Raw genomic sequence first — 23,840 nt, 5'->3', positions numbered from 1 at the left:
AGTTTATTAACTGAAATAGCTTCACAGCAGCAACATAACAACACAGGTCATCTTCACTGACCAGCTGGCCAACTCAAACAGCAACTCTTCAGTACAACACAAAAGAACAGTCTCACCGACATGAAGATTTCAGAGCTGCAATCGCAGTTTAAACAGTCCCAGACTTCCAGGGTAACTTTCCCAGTCTACAGATTTCAAGCAAGAACTACTGACATTCAAGCTCACAGCAGTACACAGATCCCCCACTCTCCAACCTCCTCCACACTACTCCTCACCTGCTAGCTACCACTTCCTGTCTTTTAAACCCACTCTTCCTCCAGCAGGTGAGTTAACCCCATCTCATCCTTTAAAGGGACCACAGTCCAAACAGAGGGGAAATATAGCGTCCTTCCAGGACCCAGCCGCGGTGTCCTGTACAATATATATATTTATTTTTGATTACTATTTTAATTTACATATATGCATATATAATACTTGTTCTGCTAGTTCTTCTATTCTTGCAGTGTGTACCGCAGATAGATGGTTGGTGCTTGTACATTTTTGTTCCAGTTTCCATGTTTTCTGTTTTCACTTGCTATTATTTTGTTCTGATTACCACTAATCTACTTTTGTGAGTCAGCTAGGCAGGCATTATAGCTGGGTATGTAGGGTAATGAACAAAAGTTGCAGAATAAGTAACATGCCACCGTTGCTGTTCCTTTTTTGCAATACAAAGAAAAAATACAAAAACTGTAGCACTTCTTAAAATTGGTTTAAAAAAAAAAAAAAGGATTTGAATGTATCTTCAAGAGATTGGGCCTGATTTTCTAAAGCTTAAGCTCATATGCGGCCACACTGGCCACGAGCACTGCGCTCAGGGCGTCACAGTGCACATATGGAGATATGCCTACTTTGGACATCGCAAGTGTGTGTATACAGTTTCATATGCTGCTCCCCCTGGACAGATTTCCATTGATAAATAGCTGTACAAGAGCTGCCTTTTTTGCTTAGACAGCATGATGTATGGTTCTTTTGACCTGCTGCTTTGCTTGGGGCATGCAAATCAGTTGCTTGGCAGCTCATCGCATTATTTAAAAGATGTGCATGTACAATATGTATGAACCATTTGTTAGATAGGTCCAGGTTCATGCAAGCCTGCAATGCAAGCATACTCCAGCGAATTATCCCTACTAGGAGACCAAAGAATCCACTCTTCTGGTCCTATGTTGTCACTTCCTCTGTCACTGCTCTCTCTCTGGTAAGCGAGCTGCTGCAGTGTGTCGGCCAGTGAGGCAGCAACGCTGCAGAACCCAGTGAGCGTTCTCTTGCGATATCTTCTCACTGGCAAGTTGTAACCTGTAGCAGAATTGCTAGTCTGACATAAGCCTTGATCAGGGCCGTCCATATAATGAGCCATATAATGATGCAGTTGCCTTAGGCGACATCTCATTGGGGGGCACAAGGTGTGAGAGGGTGGGAGGCAGGGGGAGAATAGTGTCAGAGCTCTTAGCAACCTGTGACACTCTTTTCGGCTTCCTGCCCAGTTCACTGACGTCACTGGTTGCCAGGAGCTGAGCATCCTGCAAAGCTCCTGGCAACCAGTGATGTCAGTGAGCTGGGCAGGATTCCAGACATAGCCGCTGACAGCACAATACCCCTCCCCCCTGCCCTGGGCGACTATTAGCTGATAGCAACCCCCTCCCCTCTTGGCACAACCATACACTGGTTAGTAAATCAGGCACAGTGTGAGAGAGGGAAAGGTATAAACTGGAAGAATGTGCCACTATCGCAAGCCCAGCCCTATAGCTGAGAACTTCCAGGCCATTTCAACCACTTTCGATTAACCAAGAATTGAACATACAATCTAAAGTGGTTGCCTGAAACCAAGCAATCTACAACCTAGTTCCACCAACCACCTCAATTAGATTGATCAAACTGGAATCTAAATCAACATCTTAACAAAGGTTATTAAGAATTAAAGAAGCAAAACAAAACAAAAAATGGCAATTGTGTCGAAAGTGATTTTTCACCAGGTTTGACCAAGGCAACTCTATGTCTTCGACTGATTTGTAATTTAAAAAAAGACTGAATTGAAAGTACGATCACTCAATCAAATTGCCATCTGTAAGGCCAGCTTAATAGGCGTAGGAAGCTGTGGGTGATTTTCCCTGTCTGAGCTGACATTGAATTAATGTAAACAGTATAGGAAGCGGTCTCTATTGTCATGCTGCTCTCATAGGCTGCAGAAGGCCCATTTACACATAGCCATTGCAGTGCATTGCGGTAATGTACGTTACATACATTAGCACATTGTGGAATTATTCATTTGAAATGGTACCCCAACACATGGTTACACACTACTGTGCTATGGGAACCCTGTGTCAGAAAAAAAATGTTTAAGCCAAAACTTAAATATAACAATTTTGTTGTTAAAAATAAGAATTTCAAAGGGATTATGCCATTGTAAAATTCAAAATAGGAGGAGCAAACGCATGTTGGCTGTTTGGTATATAGAACTGACATTTATGTATACAGTAATATTTAGAAGGTGTAGCAACTTTCTGCACCAATCTTTAGGTCTGATGTATGGAATGTTTTCTATAGTTATAATTTTCGCTATGTCTATAGTAACCATTCATCCTTCTTGATTTGTTTTCAAGTCTGGACTCCAGAAATTACAGTCTACATCAGAGTGATTGCTGTAAACCAGCCTTTCTCAACCAAGGTGGAGTGGCACCCTGGGGTACCTTCTGCCTTTCTCAGGAGTGCCTCAAATGCCTCAACTCAAATTTTTCATGCAGCCTCATGCCTTTCCATGGTTCAGACAGGCTTCTGATGTGAGGGGAGCTCTTCATGTGAAGGGGGGACTTCTGATGTGAAGAAAGCTCTTGATGTGAAGGGGGGACTTCTGATGTGAAGAAAGCTCTTGATGTGAAGAAGGGACTTCTGATGTAAAGGGGGGCATGTGATGTAAAGGGGGCCTCTGATTAGTGATGAGCCGAACACCCCCGTGTTCGGTTTGAATTGGAACTATCGAGCATGGAAAAAGTTTTAATTCGAACTCCAACTGCCAGTCTATGGGGGTAGAACTTTGAAAATGGATTGACCCCATTTTGAAATCTTATTTGCAAGTTACAGGCCATAAAAAGGGAATGGAGATTTGGGTCCTGCCCTGGGGGACATGAACCAATTAAAAAAACACTTTAAAAAAAATACAATTGTTGGGGGTCCCCTTAACCTGCCTGTAGAGTGGCACATCTGTACAATGTATAGAACCTGCTGCAGCAAAAATGACATCTGTAAAGAAAAAAATTACATTAAAAAAAAAGCATGCAGTTCCCCTTCCAAAAAAATACCAGACCCTTTAGGCCTGGTAGGAATGTTAGGAGGGACCCCATTTAAAAAAAGAAAAGTGTGGGGTTCCCCTTAAAAGTCATACCAGGCCCTTAAGGTCTGGTAGGAATATTTAGGAGGGACCCCATGTAAAAAAATAAAAACAAATTGCGTGGGGTTCCTCCTCAAAGTCCTACCAGACCCCAAGGGTCATATAAAAAAAAACAAAAAAAAGTGTGTGGGGTTCCCCCTCAAAGTCATACTAGGCCCTTAAGGTCTGGTCGGAATTTTAAGGAGGGACCCCACCCCCAAAAATGGGGTGAGAAAAACGTGGGTTCCCCCTAAAATTCCATACCAGATCCTTGATCCGAGCACAGGCCTGGCAGGGTCGGAAAGGGGGGGGGGGGGGACAATCGAGCGCCCCTCACTCCAGGCCAGATGCCCTTGGCACTAGGAGAATGCTTTTCCAGGTTCGCCCCTGGAAAAGCACCTTGTCCCCATGACGACGGGGACAAGGGCCTCTTCCCCACAAGCCCAGGGGCGTTTGTTGTTGGAGTGTGGACAGGGGGCTTATTCACATCAGGGTACCCCTTTAACCCCTTCATGACTGAGCTTGTTTTTAGTTTCTGTTCGTAAATGACTGACACACTTTTGACATTTTTTGCTGTGTGATTCTTCCACGTCAGTAATATACTTTCTTACAAAGTGCACCCACACATATTATAAAAAAATTTTTTGGAGGACAGATAGGGCTATATATTTATATCACATATGTGTGTCTAACGCCTCACTTGGGACAAATAAAATATAAAAAAAGGAGGAAAAAACGTTAAAAAAACACTTTTTTCCCAGTTTTGATTTGTAGTATTTTTTACAAAACCAGCACAGCTAAAAAAAAAAAAAAATGCAATAAATACATTCATTTATTTGTCCTGTATTTTTTTTTCTTTACACTTTTCACTATTTTTATTTTTTTTACACTTTTCACTATTTTAAAACTTTTAAAATGTTTATTTTATTTATTTAATTATATCAAGCAGTCATTGTGAATTAATCTCACTATTACTGCTTGATAAATTAATACATTTTTGTTTATTAGGCTGTTTTAAACTTCAGAACAGCCGATAATAAGTTAGTGATAGTGATCCTGCTGCAGTTCAGGATTCAGCTGTCACTAAAGGTTTTCTGAACGTTCCGACAACATCAGAAAACTGAAACATTCTTCTTTCAGGAATAGATACATTATGTATCTATTCCTGAAAGTGAAAGAAAAAAAAAAGCCAGTATACGATCCGAGAGAGATATCTCTCGATCTATACGAGCTGTCAGAATGCCGGCTTTCTCAGGGGTTACCAGCCCTCTAATGCAGCAAATAACGCGTCACGTACAGTGTACGTGGCGAGTCATTTGGTCCCTTTGTGGCGGGACGTACAGTGTACGTCTCCCATCACGAAGGGGTTAATAAAGGGGCACCCAGATTCCCCCCCCCCCTTGTGAATGAGTAAGTACCTGTACCCCTACCCATTTACTAAAGGGTTAAAAAAAATCCTTTAAATGAAAAAAAACCCAACACAAATGATTTTAACAAGACCTTTATTGTAAAACAAAAACCCAAAAATTGATCCAACGACGTAATCCATGGTCAATCACGATGTCCAGCGTTGTCCACGACGACGACTCGACGAAATAATAATCGATATTTAATAATAATAATAATAATCGAATAAATCGAAATAGTCATTTTAAAAGAAAAACCGACAATCGCCTCCCTGTCCGCTCGTGACGTCCTCCCGCCGCAGAATGGCATTTTGACAGATGCAGGCAACATATAAACAATTGGGCAGTGGTGACAGCTTGCTCCGCCCAACTGTGTACGGTTTTACGTCATCTGACAGGTGACCCATGATTGAGCAAAGTCATGAGTTATGCGGGACTACAAGTCCCAGCAATACATTATAATAATATTTTTATAATAAAAAAACAGCACTGCAGAATACTACCAGCATCCCCCCCTTCCCAGTCCAGACTAACCTTATCTCTACTGCAGGACCCTCTTCCGCGTCTCGGTGGCCAGGGGGCGGGACTAAGAGGAGAGGATCCTCACACAGCAGAATGTGGGGCCTCTTCTTCCTCGATGGGCACCCCCAACAGGCAGAACGCCAGGGCCCAGTCGCAATTGCGACCCAGGTAGCTCCGCCAGTGCTTCCTGTAATTAACAGTCAGCGATCCGTCCATGACAGGTTACACAGCGGGGCGGCTTTCCCTGCCCTGTAGCCTGTTACAGGCCGATCTGAATGGAGAAAAAGCTGTCAGCTTCAGACTTGAGGCTGACAGCTTTTTCCTCCATGATACTAGGTGAGGCTCTGCCTCACCTGCCTCCACTGAGGTGCGGATTGTGATGATCATTGCGAATTATAACGATCAGCACGGATGAAGATGATCTGTGCGGATTAGTGGTGCGGACTATGATGAGCGATGCAGAATATGATGATCAGTGCGGACTTTGATGAGCGGGGCGGATTATGATGATCAGTGCGGATTATGATGATCAGTGGGGACTATGATGAGCGGTATGGAATATATTTATGACCATAAAATGACAAAACTAAGGTTCTCATTCACAGACATATACTGGTACAGATTTACAGATATATAAAAACATGTTTATTTTGAAACGTATGTTTTATCCTGTGGGGAATAAAAGAGGACAGAGAGCAGATCACAGCCAGCATAAGAAAGACTGTGGAGGGATGTGAGGGACTGGGACAGACGATTTATAGGTGATATACATCGTGCAGAGTTCAGCGATCACATCGCACACAGCCGACTGTTGTCTCTAGCTGACATAAAACCGGAGCTTCGAGAGAGGCGGGACTATGCAGATTCAGATACTGCTGTAGGGAGGAGGAGCAGTTACGGTGTTCTATCGGAACACCGGCCGGGTTGCGTTCTAGTGCCCGAGCGCACTGGAACGCAGTCTTGATGGTGTGACTGGGCCCTCAATCATGACACAGCAAGCAGCCCACACAATGGTTCGGGCATTTTATTCACATAGAGAACAGCGCCATCTGTTGGTCACTCATGGTATTGTCACCCAGGCCGCTGTGATGTCATTGCCGTGGTCCTGCCTCTTGAGCATAGTGCAGTAGTCACAGGGTTGGGTGCTGTTATTTGTACACTGGGAATGGCTTGTACGTCCTACTAGTACGATCTGCCCCGATCTCCAAATCCACACTGGTCAGAAGGTCACACACATCAGGGCGATCAAAGGATCAGTGGCGAGGTAGCGAAGATGTCTGATGATTTTGGCTTCTTCTCCTCTTCGGAGAGTGCCGGAGCCGCAGTGGAGGCAGAAGAAGACCCGGCTGCTGCTTTCCTGGCCCAGCAAGAAAGCGAGATTGCTGGGATAGAGAATGACGAAGGCTTCGGAGCGGTGCTGGTGACCAGTCAAGCTTCCTCCCTAGAGCAGTCAGATCTGGGTAAGTCTGATGCTGAATGTCACATTGGGAATCATACATTGTGCATGGGTTTTCTTGGCCACAGAGCTTTCATTCCGGGCTGTAGGAAACATCAGGGAGATTGGCAATTGTTCAAGGTCACAGTGGGTTGTGTAGCAGGTGCAGGATCCAGCGAATATGGAGCTGATCTCAGACTATTAGCATCCTCATTTCTATTTCATGCTGCTGGAACCTTATGAGATTTTACATGTCAAAGTCTATGGTAATACTAGGAACTAAGGTAGAAATTCACAAGCTTATATTGTGATTTTTTTTTTTTTTTTACAAGCATGATGTTCCCTATTTTGTTACATTTGCTGCTCCTATTCAGCGGCCCAGACATGCCATTGTCGTGCCCATAGACATAAGTGCTTCTTTATGTTAAAGTATCATTAAAGCCTAGCTAGCAAGCGGTAGATATATGCAAAAAGTGTTTTTAAAAAAACGCTTTAAAAGAGGTCAATACTTACCTGTGCCTTCCCCTCGCGCTCCCGTCCGAAAATGTGAACATTCTCGGGTGGCCGCAAAGCATCTTGGGGCGGGTGCATGCACAGTTCACATCTTCGGCCGGGAGATGAGGAGAGACACAAGGTAAGTCTATGGACAGCGTGCACCCGCATGCAGACACCGTGGGACAGGAAGTGCCAGCAAGGACAGAGGAGTCAACGCTGAATCGGAGACCCTCAACAGCGCTGGAGGGACAGATGAAAAAGACAGGAAAGAAGATTGGATTAAGAGACATCATTTAAGGGAAGTGGTTTAATTAACATTGGAGGGAGGAAAACATTTTTTTCTACTTTAATAGATTTTACTTTAGATGTTTTTGGGGACCTGGGATGGGAAAAGGATGTCAGGCTGGACATCTTCTCCTATCCTCTCACATTGTTCCTCCAATGGTTCCATAGTTTCCTCCATCCTTCATTAGGTGTTGCTTGGCTCTGTAGTACAGATAAACATATCTGTTTTTATAATTTGTGTCAGTGCGATGGTTATTGAAAAATATTGCATTCTTCTGCTGGATGGATTGCCTCCTAAAGTCCAGGTCCAATTTACACTCTTAATTCCTTTATCTTCAATGGCCCCTGATCACATCTGAGCGTTCTGTTGCTTGTAGCGCAAAAAAAGTACATGAGCTTCTTTTTGGGCAGGGTCGAGTGTTTTGGCCGCAATAGTCTTCAATGGAAGCACTTGAAAACTGCACATAACACATTTATTTGGCTAGTAGCTAGCTTTGCGTTGGGTATAAATAAATATACAATACTTACATCTTATATGCTCGCAAAAAGTCTGTACAAATGCTCAGAAAACACCAAATGACATACAGCTTAAATATGAATGGGGTCAACCTCTGGGGTCTTTCAGCAAACCTGTCACATTGCCCTAGAAAGCAAAATAACCCTACACATGCATAGCATCTGCGGCCCTCTAATAAACACCAGCGTTTTGGTTTGAGGTAAGCATGCCTGCTCCTTGCCTGGCCCAAAATACAGTGCTGAGTGCCTGGATGACCTATAGCCAGGCCCCGGCACTGTCATGTGGAGTGTGTGGGGGGGGGGGGGGAGGGGGGGCGGGAATGCCCATGCCCATGCCCATGCCCAGTCAAATGCAAATAATGACTTTTTAGTAGGTAATCATTTGCATATGAGATATGGGGGCTGCAGCACAGTATTGAAAACAGTAGTCTAGAATAATAAAGGTATCGTGTAGTATAGAAAAGTGCTTGCTTTGTATTTCTTTGGTTAACTTACTCTCTCTGACAATAAGACATACAATGCTCATGGCCCTAAATCTGCCTGTATAAGAGGTTGAGGTGGTTGTATATGGCAGGGGTCCCCAAAGTTTTAAAACTAAGCTCATTGTCCTCCAGACTTTACATTGTAAGCTGCTGGAGGGCAGGAACTCATGTGAATTTAGCGTATGTAAAGAGCTAAATGATCTCTGCTATATAAATGCCTGTAATAAATTTGAATGGTGTAACAATTTGACTTTATGTGTAGGTCACCTGATACCTTTAAGTGAATCCTTTTACAAGATGTTCACCCTGTACTCACTCTCATGTAAAGGTCCACAATCATCCACTGCACACACAATAACACTGTTTTACACAAGGCAGTTCCTGCAGCTGTTATTATAATTAACTGAGTGATATAGTTGAATGACCCCAGTCCCAATGGATATCTCATTGATTTGCAGTCCATACATTTGTCAACCGCAGCCTAGAGACAAAAGACACAACCATGATGCATGAAAACTAGAGCAGTGGAAAGATATGATTATTGCCCATATAGCTTGTGATCAAGTATTAGCTTTTATTTAATAACCTGAATTTTTCAGTTAAGGTATTTTTATCAGTTTTCTAACATTGAGTAGGTCCACCTTTTGCAGCCAAAACATACCTGACTCATCAATGCATGGACTCCACTAGTCCTCTGAAGGTATGCTGTGGCATCTGGCACCAAGCCATCAGTTGCAAATACTAAATACTGCAAAATAAGTCTTGTAAGTTGCAAGGTGGGGCCTCCATGGATCGGACTTCCAGCACATCCCACAGATGCTCACTTGGATTGAGATCCAGGACAAAATGTTCACTTGCTGCCTAATATATACCACACACTTCCAGGTACCAGGTTTCAAATGACAGGCAATGCAGCTCAGGAAGTCAGCTTGTTTGCAGAACACAAGGCCCTCAAATATGAAGCCAGTAGTCCATTATTTCCTGAGATCTTGCCTGTAGCCATCTATTGGGCCTAATGTTTCTTTTATCCCCCACTTGTTACTTTTTATTTATAAAAAAAAAAAAAAGCTCTTCTCTTTTACTAATTTATTCATTTTTTTTCTATGTGCCAGTCTGCTGAGTAGGGCTGCAGCTAACAATTATTTTCATAATCGATTAGTTGCCCGATTTATTTTTTCAACTAAAAAAACAAAATCTCTCTCTCCCTCCCCAACCAACTAACTGATAATGAGAATAGTTGTTGCAGCCCTAATGCTGAGCTCAGCATTCCAGTTCAATTATTTTGAAAATGCCAACTGCCTTGTGGTTGAGCTGACCCTCTGGCTTCCATACTTTGAGCCACTAAGCCGCAACACGTATGCAGATGAAGGGTTATGAATCTATTTTGATTTATGGTGCACTGTATTAAAGCAGAACTCCAGGAATGATCTTTTATGGATATTTACATTGATCCAGCTTGGCTCCAAGGAAGAAGGGCTGCTGAGGATGGTAAAAAATTACTTTATCAGTCAGCCCCACAGAAACAGGGAGATTTACCCTCTCTATTTGTCCTGGTGAACTTTATCACTAAAAGTGAATGAAAACCCCAAATTTTGGGTTGGCATCAGAACAGGAATAAATGGGAAATCATGGGACACAGAAGACCAAATAAAAGCTGATACGTGTTATAACAGGGGGGCTATAACCCTCCCTTACCCTGCCTAAAAAAAAAATTTGGTTCCATTCCACTTTGATCTTTAAAAGAGAACTATGGGGTTAGGGCTTTTCCCCATAGTTCTCCTAAGGGTAACGGGAGGACACAAATTAGCGTCCTCCCGTCACCCAAAGCACAGTATACTGCGAGCTACAGCTCGCGGTACACTGAGACGCCTCAGCTGAAACGGATCCCGACAATTATGTCTGGATTCGCCCAGCTGCATGAGTGACAGCTGGCTCTGCCTATCTAGAGGCAGAGCCAGCTGTACCCGCCCCCTCCCCCATCCGTTCCGCCAGTCAGCGCTGGAGGATCGGAGCGGAGAGGGGGGAATCCATTCCCTCCCGTCACGGCTCTCTGCAGTGACAGGATCGAGAATTGAGCGAGCGCCGGTATGTGTTCGCTCACTTCCCGATCTACTGAGCCGACCTGTGACAGTCTCATTGTCACAGGTCGGCTAGAACTATCAGGATGATTGAAAATAACTCGCCTCATAGTTCTCCTTTAATTTCTCAATTTTGACGTTTGTTTTAGATGACTGTCTTGTTGAACCATCCAACCTTAGTTTCTTCTCTCCAGGATTTGCTGATACTTCCGGCTTTTACCTCCCTGCAGCACATTAGTGGAATGCCACAATCAGACTGAAAATGTGTCCTTTACGTTATGCTTGAACTAATATTTTGTCTGCTCACTTCCTGGCTCCTTTGTCAGGCATTGTTTTATTTTCAAAAATGTTTTGGGTACATGTGAACGCAATGTAAATGTTTAAATGTTCCTTCTATGGCATGTTTTCCATAAAAAGTATGCTGAATAAAATCAACATTGGACATACGCCGTGTGCTGGAGCTCAGCTATTGGATTTCATTATATTTTAAAGTGTATCTGTTCCCAAAACGTTTACTTTTCTTTTTTTTAGTTTTGGCTAGAAAGGGGGAGGGATAACAACTCCTGTTAGGTTTTACTGCTGTTGGAGGCAAGAGATTGTTTCACTTCCTGTCTGGTAAAAAGGTTGTCTCCAGGACAAGAAGTGAGAGGAAATCTCTCCAATTGCAACACAGACAGAAGTAAAATTGCTTTTTTAAGTTAAAGTAGAATGAAAGATTTTTTTGGGTTTTTTTTACACATATCTACTGCTAGCAAGCAGTAGATACATGCCGCAACATTTTTTTAAAAAAGGGTGTCAAATTTGTAATTACTTACCTGTCTGTGCCGCTTGCTCCCGGCAGCAGAGCTTCCCGAACAGCCATGCAGGAGGAAGTGTCTGCAGGTGCACTCTACATCACTGGAGGGGAGAGGAGGAGTGACTCAGTGTAAGTGAATGCATGCAGCCGGGTGCGTGCACGCCGGACAGACTCGGTGGGACACAGGAAGACATAGGAGTCTGCGCTGTATCAGAAAGAAGAACCAGCGCTGGAGGGAGTGTTGGAAACAAGTGGAAGGAAGATGTTCGCATCAAGAAGCATCACATAAGGTAAGTACTTAAAGCATAATAATTAGTCAATAGTATAGCTATACTATTGACCAATTAACCTGTGAGGCTCTTTGAGCCTGAGTTTCAGCAGCAAAAAAAAAATGGTTTTGGTATAGATATACTTCAAACTCCTGTACTACTAATGGTGTACTGATAGAACAGTAATACTACAAGACAGTATAATACCAGGACAATGAATGTATTCCCACTCAGACGTGGTAGAGGAACATGTAGTTGTAGTATTTATCACAGGGCTGGACAAATCTCAGGAGACAGTTAGCCAATGCTCCATAGAAGTCTCAGCTGGTTCCTTTTACTACTTTTGGGCATGAGTGGTATTATAGTGCAAATGAAGTCATTAGAGGCATTAGAACACCTGTCAGGTTTATATTTATATCCCCATTAGGGAGATTCACCCTCTTTTTTTGTCCTGGTGACTGTTATCACTGAAAGTGTCATCAGAACAGGTATAGGTGGGAAATCTTTCAGTGGGGGCACAAGTTCTGGTGATCCTGCTGAACACCAGAAATTTCCCTTTTATTGGAGGGATTTCCCCTCACTTCCCGTTGTGGCTATCAGACAGGAAGTGAAGGGAAATCTCCCCAAAACCCAAAAAAGCTATCCAGAACTAAAAAAATGTTTTGGCTTCAGTTCTATTTTAATAGAAAATAGATTGCGGTCAGTCATTTAGGAGCAGTCCAACTGCTAAAAAAAAAGTTTCCTCAGAACAGTGAGCACATGGATGTCTTCCTTTGTATTATACACTATGCAGCTATCACCCATTGTCTGATGCCACTGGGTAACTTACAGTAGCTGAAAGCAATTTCAACATAATGCAGCAGGTTGTAGTAGAGCTGAGCTGGGAGGGGTAGGAGACTGGAATGCCATAAAACATGTTTGTAATCATAAAGAAGGGAGGAGACCGTGGATGGGATGGTATATTACACACACCTTGATTAGCCAACTTCTTTTAACCACAATCCATTCATCTTCAACCACAGAAGTGAGCAGTTAGGACATCTTAAAGAGAGCCAGTCACAAAACAAGTAGAAATGTACTTTCTCACACAATTCATCCCCTGGCAGTTACTACCTTTTGTGCCACTTGCCCTTGCCTTTTAGATTGTAAGCTCTTGTGAGGTCCTTCTAACTATTTTGTTGTAAATTGTATTGCAACTGACTGTCTCCCTTCATTTTGTAAAGGGTTGTGCAAACTGTTGGCGCTATATAAATCCTGTATAATAATAACTGTGGAGGCATGCTTATGAAAGATAGATATTAGCGACGTTTTTTAGCGTTGCTTACATTGCGTGTGGACGACTCTGGTATCTGCAGGGCTCTTTATAGTCTGATAGTTAAGCTGGGTATATACGATTTTATTTTTTTCATTCAATCTGCAGGCTGAACCACAAAAAAAAAAACAGATTCCCCCATCAAGGCTTACGAGCGTTGGTCAAGGAATCCCCCACTGCTCCCATTGTATTCTGATTGGCTACTAATTCCGTATGGCTGAGAATTTTCTGACAGTGGCACCCACTGTGCAAATTTGTCCGATTCCTCCTGAATCAGCCCAAATTTGTTTAGTGTATAGCCTACTTTTACTGTCCTGTCAATAGCCTGGGCTTGTTCTGATAGCGCATGTTGTCTCCCAGCTCCTTTTGTCTGCATAATAATATGAAATAACAGATCCCAAATTGCTTGCCCTGCAGTTTTGTTTCCTAGAGAAATGGTCGCTGTAAGCAGCATCTTTCAGGTGTGACTTTCAGCTTGAGAATTGTCCTCAGACAAAAGATTGCAAAGTAGGAGGGCAGATATGAATCTTTTAAATGTAAGCTTTCATCTAATTAATCTATACTGTACACATATACATCATTTTATAATGTACACGGTAAGGCTTATATCACGCTGCCCCACCCTCACCACACCCAAAAAGTTGTCAAGAAAGCAATGTAAATAAAGGAACCTGTCAGACTAGAGCCGGAGCTCAAACTCCTGATTCCCAGATGCATTGAGGGTCATTATGCACAGTGATGTGGCTGCCCTAAACCATTATTCACACCTGAGCACTTTGATGTGCATTTTTCTGAAGCACAACATCGCCTAACATTTATTTATTTATTACAGGTATTTTTATAGGGCCAATAATGTATTCAGCACTTTACATACTGCACATTCAACACAGGCCCTGCTCTTAAAGGAGAACTATGGGGTTAAGGCTTTTCCTTAGGGTAACGGGAGGACACAAACTAGCGTCCTCCTGTCACCCTAGGCTCAGTATACCGTGAGCTGTAGCTCGCGGTATACTGAGATGCCGCAGTATGCCGCGAGCTGCTGCTCGCGGTAAACTGAGAGGCCGCAGCTGAAGCGGATCACGACAATTGTGCCGGGATCCGCCCAGCTGCGTGACTGACAGCTGGCTCTGCCTATCTAGAGGCAGAGCCAGCTGTACCCGCCCCCTCCCCCGTCCGTTCCGCCAGTCAGCGCTGGCAGATCGGAGAGGGGAATCCAGCCCCTCCCCCTGTCACGGCAGAGAGCCGTGACAGGATCGAGAGGTGAGCGAACGCCGGTATGTGTTCGCTCACCTCCCGATCTACTGAGCCGACCTGTGACAGTCTCATTGGCACAGGTCGGCTAGAACTATGAGGCGAGTGAAAATCACTCACCTCATAGTACTCCTTTAAGGAGTTTACAGTCTAAGGTTTCTATCTCACGTCTTTGGAGTGTGGAGATTAACATGCAGAATCCCCTTATTTTTAATGGTGTCTGTTCACACCTGAGCATCATGTTACTTGTTACTTGAAAAAGTACATGAGCTTAGTTTTTGGGCAGAATCGTCACACTGTAAACGTTAATGGGAGCACCACGAAAATACACATAATCCACATTATTTGCAGAGATTTTGTGCATAACAACTGTCCTTTTCTCCCAGTAACTACCTTTCTATTGGCCACAAAAAGTGGTCAAGCCTGAAAATGCGTGATAAACACACAAATGAATGTTCAAAATCATTTGAAAATACCAATGGTTTTGACATACAGTTTCCAGTGAAGGTAACCTCTGCTTATACAGTCTTCCATCATATTCATATGGTATGCCTTGCTAATCCTCTTATCTGACTGCAAGCTTACCAGAAAGGGTTTGCCTGGGTGAAAACAATAAACTCTGTCCAGTGTCTAATGTCACCCAACACCCACAGTGCTTCTGGGTCTGGTCTCGGCTGCCCTGGGGGCTCTGTGGCGGCACTTGTTTATTCATAGCATGCAAAAGTGTTTATTATGTGAAATAATGATGTGATTTCATAATGCTTATATGTGTCTTATGCCTTATTAATGTGAATTTTTGTGATAGTACCAGTTAAAGAAAATCACTACGGTATGTCAGTGTGTGATCACTACGTTGTCAGTGTGTGATCACTACGTTGTCAGTGTGTGATCACTACGTTGTCACTGTGTGTTCACTACGTTGTCACTGTGTGATCACTACGTTGTCACTGTGTTTGCCACGTTGTCACTGTGTGTTCACTTTTGATATGTCGCTGTTTGTTCACTATGATATGTCACTGTGTGTTCACTACACTATGTCTCAGTGTGTTTTATTTTAATGTAGAAATTCAGGTAAAAAATGTATTAATCCTTGCAGTGGGGCTATTAATTAGCAATTAACACTGCAAGGGTTAATTGCTAATTTTTGCCTAGGATCAGAAATAAAAAAGTTATACTCACCTGATCCTCTGAGCCAGCTTGCTTTTAGAATGGTCCCTGGAGCCTCTCTCCCTGTCTGCTGCAGCAGTCTAAGGTCCGTGAGGTCGTCACAGTCTATACACAGTGGACGTGAGGACACAGAGGGACATTCTATCACTGCAGCGGAGAAGGAGACAGGCTGGAAGGAGTGCTATCGCAGCCGGCCAGCTCGGAGGTTCGGGTGAGGATAACTTTTTTCTATTTTCGACCCTAGACAAAAACGAGCACTTAGCCCTTGCAGTGCGAGGTTAGCCCCACTGAAAGGGTTAATAACATTTTTTACCCAGAGTTGATCTCTAGCCCTCGTTCACACTGGAATTGGCCCGCAGGTACAACTCCGTTCTGTGTGCAGGGCCGTACCGAGCAGCTCCCGAGAAGGACAGGTGCTGCATGTGATTAGTACGCACCCCCCGTCCTTCTCTATGGGACTACGCGGCCGTACGCCCCCCTACGCTCACCCGGCCTGCATGTCGGTACTCGTACGCTGACAGGATGGATCCTGTCTGCGTCCGAGCCAGGAAATACGCACCCCTACGGACCTGCACTTGAGGTGAGCGTAAGGGGGCGTACGGCCGTGTAGTTCCATAGAGAAGGACGGGGGCTGCATACTAATCACATGCAGCACCTGTCCTTCCCGGGAGCTGCTCAGTACGACCCTGCACGCAGCATGGAGCTGTACGTGCGGGCCGATTCCAGTGTGAATGAGGCCTTAAAGACACTGTGCAAATAAATAAATAAAAAGCAGCGTGCTGTTTAAAAATTGAAGTTGAACACAGAAGCATTGTCACACATCTAACTTTTCTCATGTTTCATGTTTTATTCTTTGTAGCTGGAGTTGGCTAGTAAATGGATCTATAAACAGAGTTAGAGGAGGGGGTTCTCCTAAAACAAAGGAATACAAAACACAAAGCTGATGTGAGCTGTTCTGTAACAGGGAGGTATTGTTTTTCAACAAGTCAGCCTGAGAGAAGACTGGAATAATAGACATTGACTTGTATGAAGCAGACAGCATATACTGGAGGATGGGTGTACAATGGAACAGCTCATGACAAAGGTGTTCTAATAACACATCAGCACTTTTGCACCCATGCACAATAGGAGGCTGCATCGGTTGTGTACTCAGCGCGCCTCTTGCTTGGCCGCACTTCTTGTTCTGGATCCGGTGGGGTGCTTTTAACATGTTCTGTAAAAGAATCACATTCTATACAAATCAATGTTTTAAATTTAGATTGTCAATCCTTTTTTGTTTGTTTTTTTACTCCATATGAATCATGGAGGGGAACAGTAGACAGCTACAGATGGGAGAGTGCTGTTTATGTTGACGATGGCTTATATTTTGACATGCAGTACATTATTCTGTGTGTTGTGCTACCTAATGACCATATCTGCTCAGAATGCTAAGTTTAACATAACCCCTATAGCAGGGGTAGGCAACCTCGGTAGTCCAACTGTGGTAAAACTTTAAATCCCCTAACGCCTCTGCTTCTAGGAGTCATGCCCCGTGGCTGTCAATGCCTTGCAACGTCTCATGGGACTTGTAGTTCCACAACAGGTGGGGTGCTGAGGTTGCCTACCCCTGCCCTATAGTTTTAGGTTTCAAATGTGAGGAAATTAGGTAATCATTTTCCTTGTCAGCACATGTGCATTAAGGAAGAGCTTGATTGGCTGAGAGTGATGCCCTCCTCCATTTCCCTCCATTTTGAGCTCTACTACACAAGGTATTACAGTAGGATGATTAAAGGACAGAATAAGGAATTTACAATAATACATTTAATGACTTTAAAAAAAAAAAGATGTTTATGTATCACTCAGCTGCAGATCCTCAAATCATCTCTGAATTGGTGCTGACACTGTCCTCCCTTCTGGAGGCCGGATACTTTTGTTCCCCATGGTCCCTGTGTGTGTTGTAAAGTATCCACCGCTCCAAGCTCGCTCCTGTGATGGACTACATTCACAATAAAGTAAACAAAAAATTAGATTGTAGTCCATTACAGGAGTGAGCTTGGAGCGGTGACTACTTTACAATACACACAGGGACCATGGGGAACAAAAGTAGCCACCCTCCAGAAGGAAGGACAATGTCAGCCACAATTCAGAGATGATTTGAGGATCTACAGCTGAGTGATACACAAATAAGATATTGTTTTTGTTAACAATTAAGGTGCCTGAATGCATTTTTAGGGTTTAGCTTCTGAGTTCAGTGTCACTTCCCCCATGGCATTAAAAGGGCCAAAATCTGTGCTGATGATTCACCATCACTTGCAAAATTCCAAGCAATGCTGGGCTCCAGTTTGCAGCCATGCATGTAAACTCCATTCTCTAGCACACGTGTGATTTTCATAGCCCTCCAACTGACCAAATTATCATAGATTGTTTGAAAATCATACCATGAACTGTTTATAAATACCAACTATATACTTATCTCAAATCTCCACTCATATGAACATCATTTGTATCATTATACTATGGATGACACACAACTGATATTCTTAGTACAGACTTGATTTGTGTGAAGAAGAATAAAATAACATAATGCACAGCCACTTCATTAATCATGCACCAAATCTACTAGGAGTGGCCCTGCTTTTCTGTTTGTTCTTCAGCAGCCTAAGCGTTCCAGCTCCTCCAGGCAGGGTGTCACACAAGAGGGCTCTACAAATGGAGATTTGCAAAACCCAAAAGCTGTGTACAACACACACAGGGACCATGGGGAACAAAATTAGCCCCCCTCCAGAAGGAAGGACAGTGTCAGCACCAATTCAGAGATGATTTGAGGATCTACAGCTGAGTGATACACAAATAAGATACATTTTTGTTAAACGTTACAGTACTGGAATGCATTTTTAAGATGTAACTCTTTAATATAGTAAAAAAATAAAACCCCCAGTGGTGAATAAATACCACCAAAAGAAAGCTCTATCTGTCCCCAAAAAAGGGTATAAAATTCATTTCAGTACAGCGCTGCATGACGGAATAAATGTCAGTTAAAGTACCGCAGCGCTGAATACTGAAAAATGGCCTGGGTGGGAAGGGGGTTTAACACTGCGGATGTCAACTGGTTAAGGGCAGAGATAGCCAGGCAACAAGCACTTTCAGAAGGAAAGGTCTGCAGTCCCAGCCTTTGTATTTCTTTCAGGCCTTGTTTCTTGTTTCACTGTGTATAGCAGAACAACTTTTAATACTTCTGGGTTGTGTGTTATGTGCAGAAAAGGACTTTTCTGCTACGAATAGTGATTTATTGCTATCATTTTGTCTTTTAGGTGGATATGATGACCTAGTAACTACTCCAATGAATGGAGAAATACACCAGGTGAGTGTATAATATGGGTAAAAATCCAATCCATTGGATTTACTTTGAAAAACCTGCGTTTCTAATAAGTGTTCTCAAATATCGAAGCTGCCAGCTGATTATGTAGAACCCACATAGAGAAAACCAAAGACAGTTCCATCACATTACACCATAACACCGCAGTGTATCTTCAAATGACAATGTGCGATCCTTCACCAATCCACAGGAAAACCATTCACTGACCATCCAAGTAAGAGCTGGTTAATACATGCTTGTTAACTCATCCACCACAGGACCTTAAGAGTTGTAAAGTCTCAGCATATGCTATCCTGGTATAACATCAGCATTGTAATAGAAATACATACTAGATTTGTTTTTCATAATGCAATCAAAGCTTACTTGATAAAATTCCTTTTATGTTATGAGTGCTGCCTTCTGTCTGCCCATCACTTTCATCAACTTCCCAGATTCCCAGTGTGCTTTGCATCTCTTTACCTGCTGCTTCATGTGATCTCGATTTCTAAAGGCTACATGTCCCACAATGCATTGCTTCCTGCAAGCAATGATAATTTTAAAATGTTCAGACGTTGAGTTGTAGTTCAGAAGGCAGGGTCTGTGAGAGTAGTGCATATTCACAGGGCTGAGTGAAATTCTGTCAGTGCAATAAGGAAGAACATCCTGTGGGCACCTTCAATACGTTTACAGACTTCTACAATACCGTTATTAGGAGTGGGAAAGAAATTCAATATAGAAATACATGTTTATTTTTTGTTTATGACCTATGGATACCCTTTAACTACTGCCATTGTAGTATCATTTTTTTTTATTGACCAATGCATTGTTTTTATGGACACTTAGCATAAAGGGATACGAAGTAAAGAAGTCCACCACCACTGTGTCACAGTGTTTACCTTGCCTGATAAAGGGACCAGTAATGATTCCGAAATGTTGTTCACTGATGTCACCTGTTGTTCACTGATGTCACCATGGTTATTTAGCATCTTTGCAAAAAAAGGGGGGGTTTGTAGAGAGGGTTTGTGGAGAGATATATACCGAACCATGCTTAAAAGTATAATAGATTTATTTGGCATACAAAATATTGGTAAAATTCATAAATATCATTGTTACATACATAGATGGTTACTGACAATCCCAGTTTGAACAGCATAATTCATCCAATAGTACATAAATTGATAAAATTCTGATACATATCAGTCATGATTCCTTCCAAATGATCCATTCATTATAAAATTTCTCCAAGGTGTGTCTATCAATGTGTATCTCAAGATAATCGTCTCAGAACGATTCATCCCTACGCGTTTCGCATTCAAGCTTCTTCAGGGGATTCGATTCATCTATCAAATGGAAATTATGCATGTAGTTACTGTATATCATTCATTTGGGCGTGCCCATCTTGATATCATGCCTATAGGGGGTGGGAGAGACCCATTGTCGGGATTCTCCCTGTGTGCATACAGCGCACACCTGGAACAGGCATCAGGTACTCACCTATATCAAGTACCTGGAGGTGGGTCGACATGGAGTAGAGCTGGCACGAGGTGGGTGGCTAGAGGTAGCCCTGCCATCACGTACCGTCCATTCTCTCTACCCGGACGCCGGGGTCTTAAAGGGAGGAATACCCTAGGCAGTGGGAGAGAGCCACAATATGATCCCATTCGGAACGGCAACCTATGAGGGACGTATGGCAAAATCAACTATGAGTGACAATGTGTGTATTTGAATACCAAAAATAATATGATAAGGTGTCTATATGTGTATGTATACACACATAAGTGATTAATCGCTCTTAGGTTTGCTTGGGTGAGGTCGCTTGCTGTTGGTGGGTGTGTATAAACCCTATATATGTATGTCGATAGTTTAATCAGTATGCTATGTGTTTCCCAAATCCCAGGTGGGACATGTGTGTATACTACTATCCACTACTATTGGGTGTGTGAAATTCCCATTGATGGTGACACAGCAACAAATATCAATGCCTAAACAAGGTGACAATCAAAACTCAATTTAAAAAAGGGGAAGGGGAAGTGGGAAAATGTACCTGGTTTGAAGCCAAGATATATGAGAAATAGATGTGTGTGCTGTCCTCAGTTCGCAGCTCCGAATGGTGCGCTCTCCACACTAGCACCAATGATATCCCTCCGCTTAAGTAACCCCCATCGCCGAATTGAAAGCACCGGACACAGGTGTTCCAGGTGCCAATCCTGCCAGCCCGACTCCATGTCGACCCACCTCCAGGTACTTGATATAGGTGAGTACCTGATGCCTGTTCCAGGTGTGCGCTGTATGCACACAGGGAGAATCCCGACAATGGGTCTCTCCCACCCCCTATAGGCATGATATCAAGATGGGCACGCCCAAATGAATGATATACAGTAACTACATGCATAATTTCCATTTGATAGATGAATCGAATCCCCTGAAGAAGCTTGAATGCGAAACGCGTAGGGATGAATCGTTCTGAGACGATTATCTTGAGATACACATTGATAGACACACCTTGGAGAAATTTTATAATGAATGGATCATTTGGAAGGAATCATGGCTGATATGTATCAGAATTTTATCAATTTATGTACTATTGGATGAATTATGCTGTTCAAACTGAGATTCTCAGTAACCATCTATGTATGTAACAATGATATTTATGAATTTTACCAATATTTTGTATGCCAAATAAATCTATTATACTTTTAAGCATGGTTCGGTATATATCTCTCCACAAACCCTCTCTACAAACCCCCCCTTTTTTTGCATATATACTATGAGGGGGAGAGATGAATACAAGGAGCCAATGTGGAGGCGACTCACTATTGTTTTTGATAGATATTTAGCATCTTTATTAAAGGCGTTCTACATAGTAGACTTTGGCGGGAGTGTGTCTGCATTTGGATTTACGCGGTGCCATCTGCAGGTCATACCAGCACCCATCTTATTATATTTGGATTCCGGTCTGGAGTGCAGTAGGACAAGGACTACTAGCATAAAGGCATATTCATATCTGAAGAAAACAGCCCCTCCCATTTAGGACTGAAGGAAAGGGGATGCCCTGAGTCGTTAAGTTGGGCCTTGTTTACATTAAAGCCTTTCTAAACCCCAAAACAATATATTGCAGCTTACCAGTAATTATAACTTGAACAGATGTGGTAGCTACTTTAGTTATCTTTTTTCATTTTTACCTGGTAATCCAGCAAATAACACAATTCCTGTCCCTGGGTGGCTACACTCATTTCTCCATTGTATCTATGGAGACGGACACACAGGGTGCACTTCAAACGTGTCTGCCTTTGTTCATCTCCATTTTTGATGGATTGATGGAACTAGCAGGTTACAGAAGAAAGACAAGGATGTTTGTGCGTTCTTTTTAGCGCACAGGAAGTAACAAGGACACAGCATTTCTGGCAAGATCAATATGCATTTTCTGTACTTGCTGAAAATGGTCTTAGATTGAAAGAAGAAAATGAATGCAGCCATCACATCTAAGGTCCGGTGGGCTGCAAAATATTCAATTTTTGTTTTTAGCTATGCTTTAGGGACCCATTTACATTGTTGCATTACATTAACACACTCGAGGGCCCGTGTAGACGGGCTTTGGGCTTGTGTCGATGGCATCAGTTTGGCATCATTTGAGATGCTTCTGAGATCATTCAGAATTCATTGACAGGTGCATTTACCTGCAGTTTACCTCTTTCTGACCTGCATTTGACTGACTAAAGCAGGTTTTGCATGCCCGTAGACTTGTATGGGAATGCAAAGACCAACTGAAGTGAACAAAAAGCCTGTCGACACAGGCCCTGACTCAGGGGTGAGCAACACCAGCCTTCTAACATTTGTGGAACTACAAGTCCCATGAGGCATTGCAAGACTGACAGTTTAAGGCATGACTCGCAGAGGCATGTTGGGATTTGTAGTTAAAGTACAGCTATAGGGCCTAAGTTGCCCACCCCTGTCCTAACTCATGTTAGGGTAAGGACTTGTCCACACCATGTCTGTTGCTCCGTTTTCTGCACACAACCACACATGTATGGCGTGAACAGGCAACATAATTAACCATTGTTTTCTATGTGCCCTGTTCACACCATATATGTGTGGAAGCGTGCAGGAAATGCAGCAACAGACATGGTATGAACACACCTTGAAGAAAATACCTGGCATTTCCTTATATGGAGGAACATGTGACTCATTCCCCTATCTCCTCAGGAAGGGTGACTGTAAAGTCTGTATATGCTAACAGGAAGGGTGACTGTAAAGTCTGTATATACTAACAGGAAGGGTGACTATGAAGTCTGTGTATACTAACAGGAAGGGTGATCTGTATATACTAACATGAAGAATGACTGTAAAGTCTGTATATACTAATAGGAAGGGTGACTGTAAAGTCTGTATATACTAACAGGAAGGGTGACTGTAAAGTCTGTATATACTAACTGGAAGGGTGATCTGTATATACTAACAGGAAGGGTGACTGTAAAGTCTGTATATACTAACAGGAAGGGTGACCGTAAAGTGTGTGTATATAATAACAGGAAGGGTGACTGTAAAGTCTGTATATAATAACAGGAAGGGTGACCGTAAAGTCTGTATATAATAACAGGAAGAGTGACTGTAAAGTCTGTATATAATAACAGGAAGGGTGACTGTAAAGTCTGTGTATAATAACAGAAAGGGTAACTGTAAAGTCTGTATATAATAACAGGAAGGGTGACTGTAAAGTCTGTATATAATAACAGGAAGGGTGACCGTAAAAGTCTGTATATAATAACAGGAAGAGTGACTGTAAAGAAAGTCTTATGCTTTTCCCTGCACGGGCAGAGCCCATGTTTGCTTCAACTGTTCGTCATGACAACCGTATTTTTATTTTCTAACTGGCACTAGCAGTATGTCAGCTGAAATATTTTCAAGCATTTCAGGACAGTAAAGTATTGTGCTAGTGTATATCCTTACTGATGACAATTTTTAAATTATATTTGTGCTGTTTAAAACATTGTGGCTTTATGGTCTGCTTTTGTTCATATGGAATATAAATGAATCATTCAAACAAGGCCCTTAAGCAGGCTGAATATGCAGAAAGGCCACAAAGACCTGT

At 42.8% G+C, this 23,840-nt stretch overlaps 1 protein-coding gene across 5 annotated transcripts in view; it reads left to right on the top strand.

Moving 5' to 3' along the window:
* The first annotated feature begins 6,419 nt into the window (after positions 1-6,419).
* Positions 6,420-23,840, top strand: part of CLTB (clathrin light chain B) — a 28,269-nt gene continuing 10,848 nt past the window's right edge. Inside the window, exons 1-3 of one of the 5 annotated variants that reach the window (XM_018569719.1) lie at positions 6,420-6,791; positions 10,621-10,629; positions 18,708-18,757. In XM_018569719.1, the coding sequence (XP_018425221.1) occupies positions 6,605-6,791; positions 10,621-10,629; positions 18,708-18,757 (246 nt within the window). In that variant the 5' untranslated portion in view covers positions 6,420-6,604. Of the gene's footprint in view, positions 6,810-10,620; positions 10,630-18,707; positions 18,758-23,840 lie in introns of all 5 variants that reach the window. The other 4 variants (XM_018569718.1, XM_018569721.1, XM_018569722.1 and 1 more) reach the window with 4 other exon arrangements.

Source organism: Nanorana parkeri, unplaced genomic scaffold (genome assembly GCF_000935625.1).
Source record: "Nanorana parkeri isolate BGI_ZX_2015 unplaced genomic scaffold, ASM93562v1 scaffold1383, whole genome shotgun sequence".
Classification (NCBI taxonomy): Eukaryota; Metazoa; Chordata; class Amphibia; order Anura; family Dicroglossidae; genus Nanorana; species Nanorana parkeri.
Note: the sequence above shows the minus strand (reverse complement) of the source record. Positions and strands in the feature narration are given on the sequence as shown.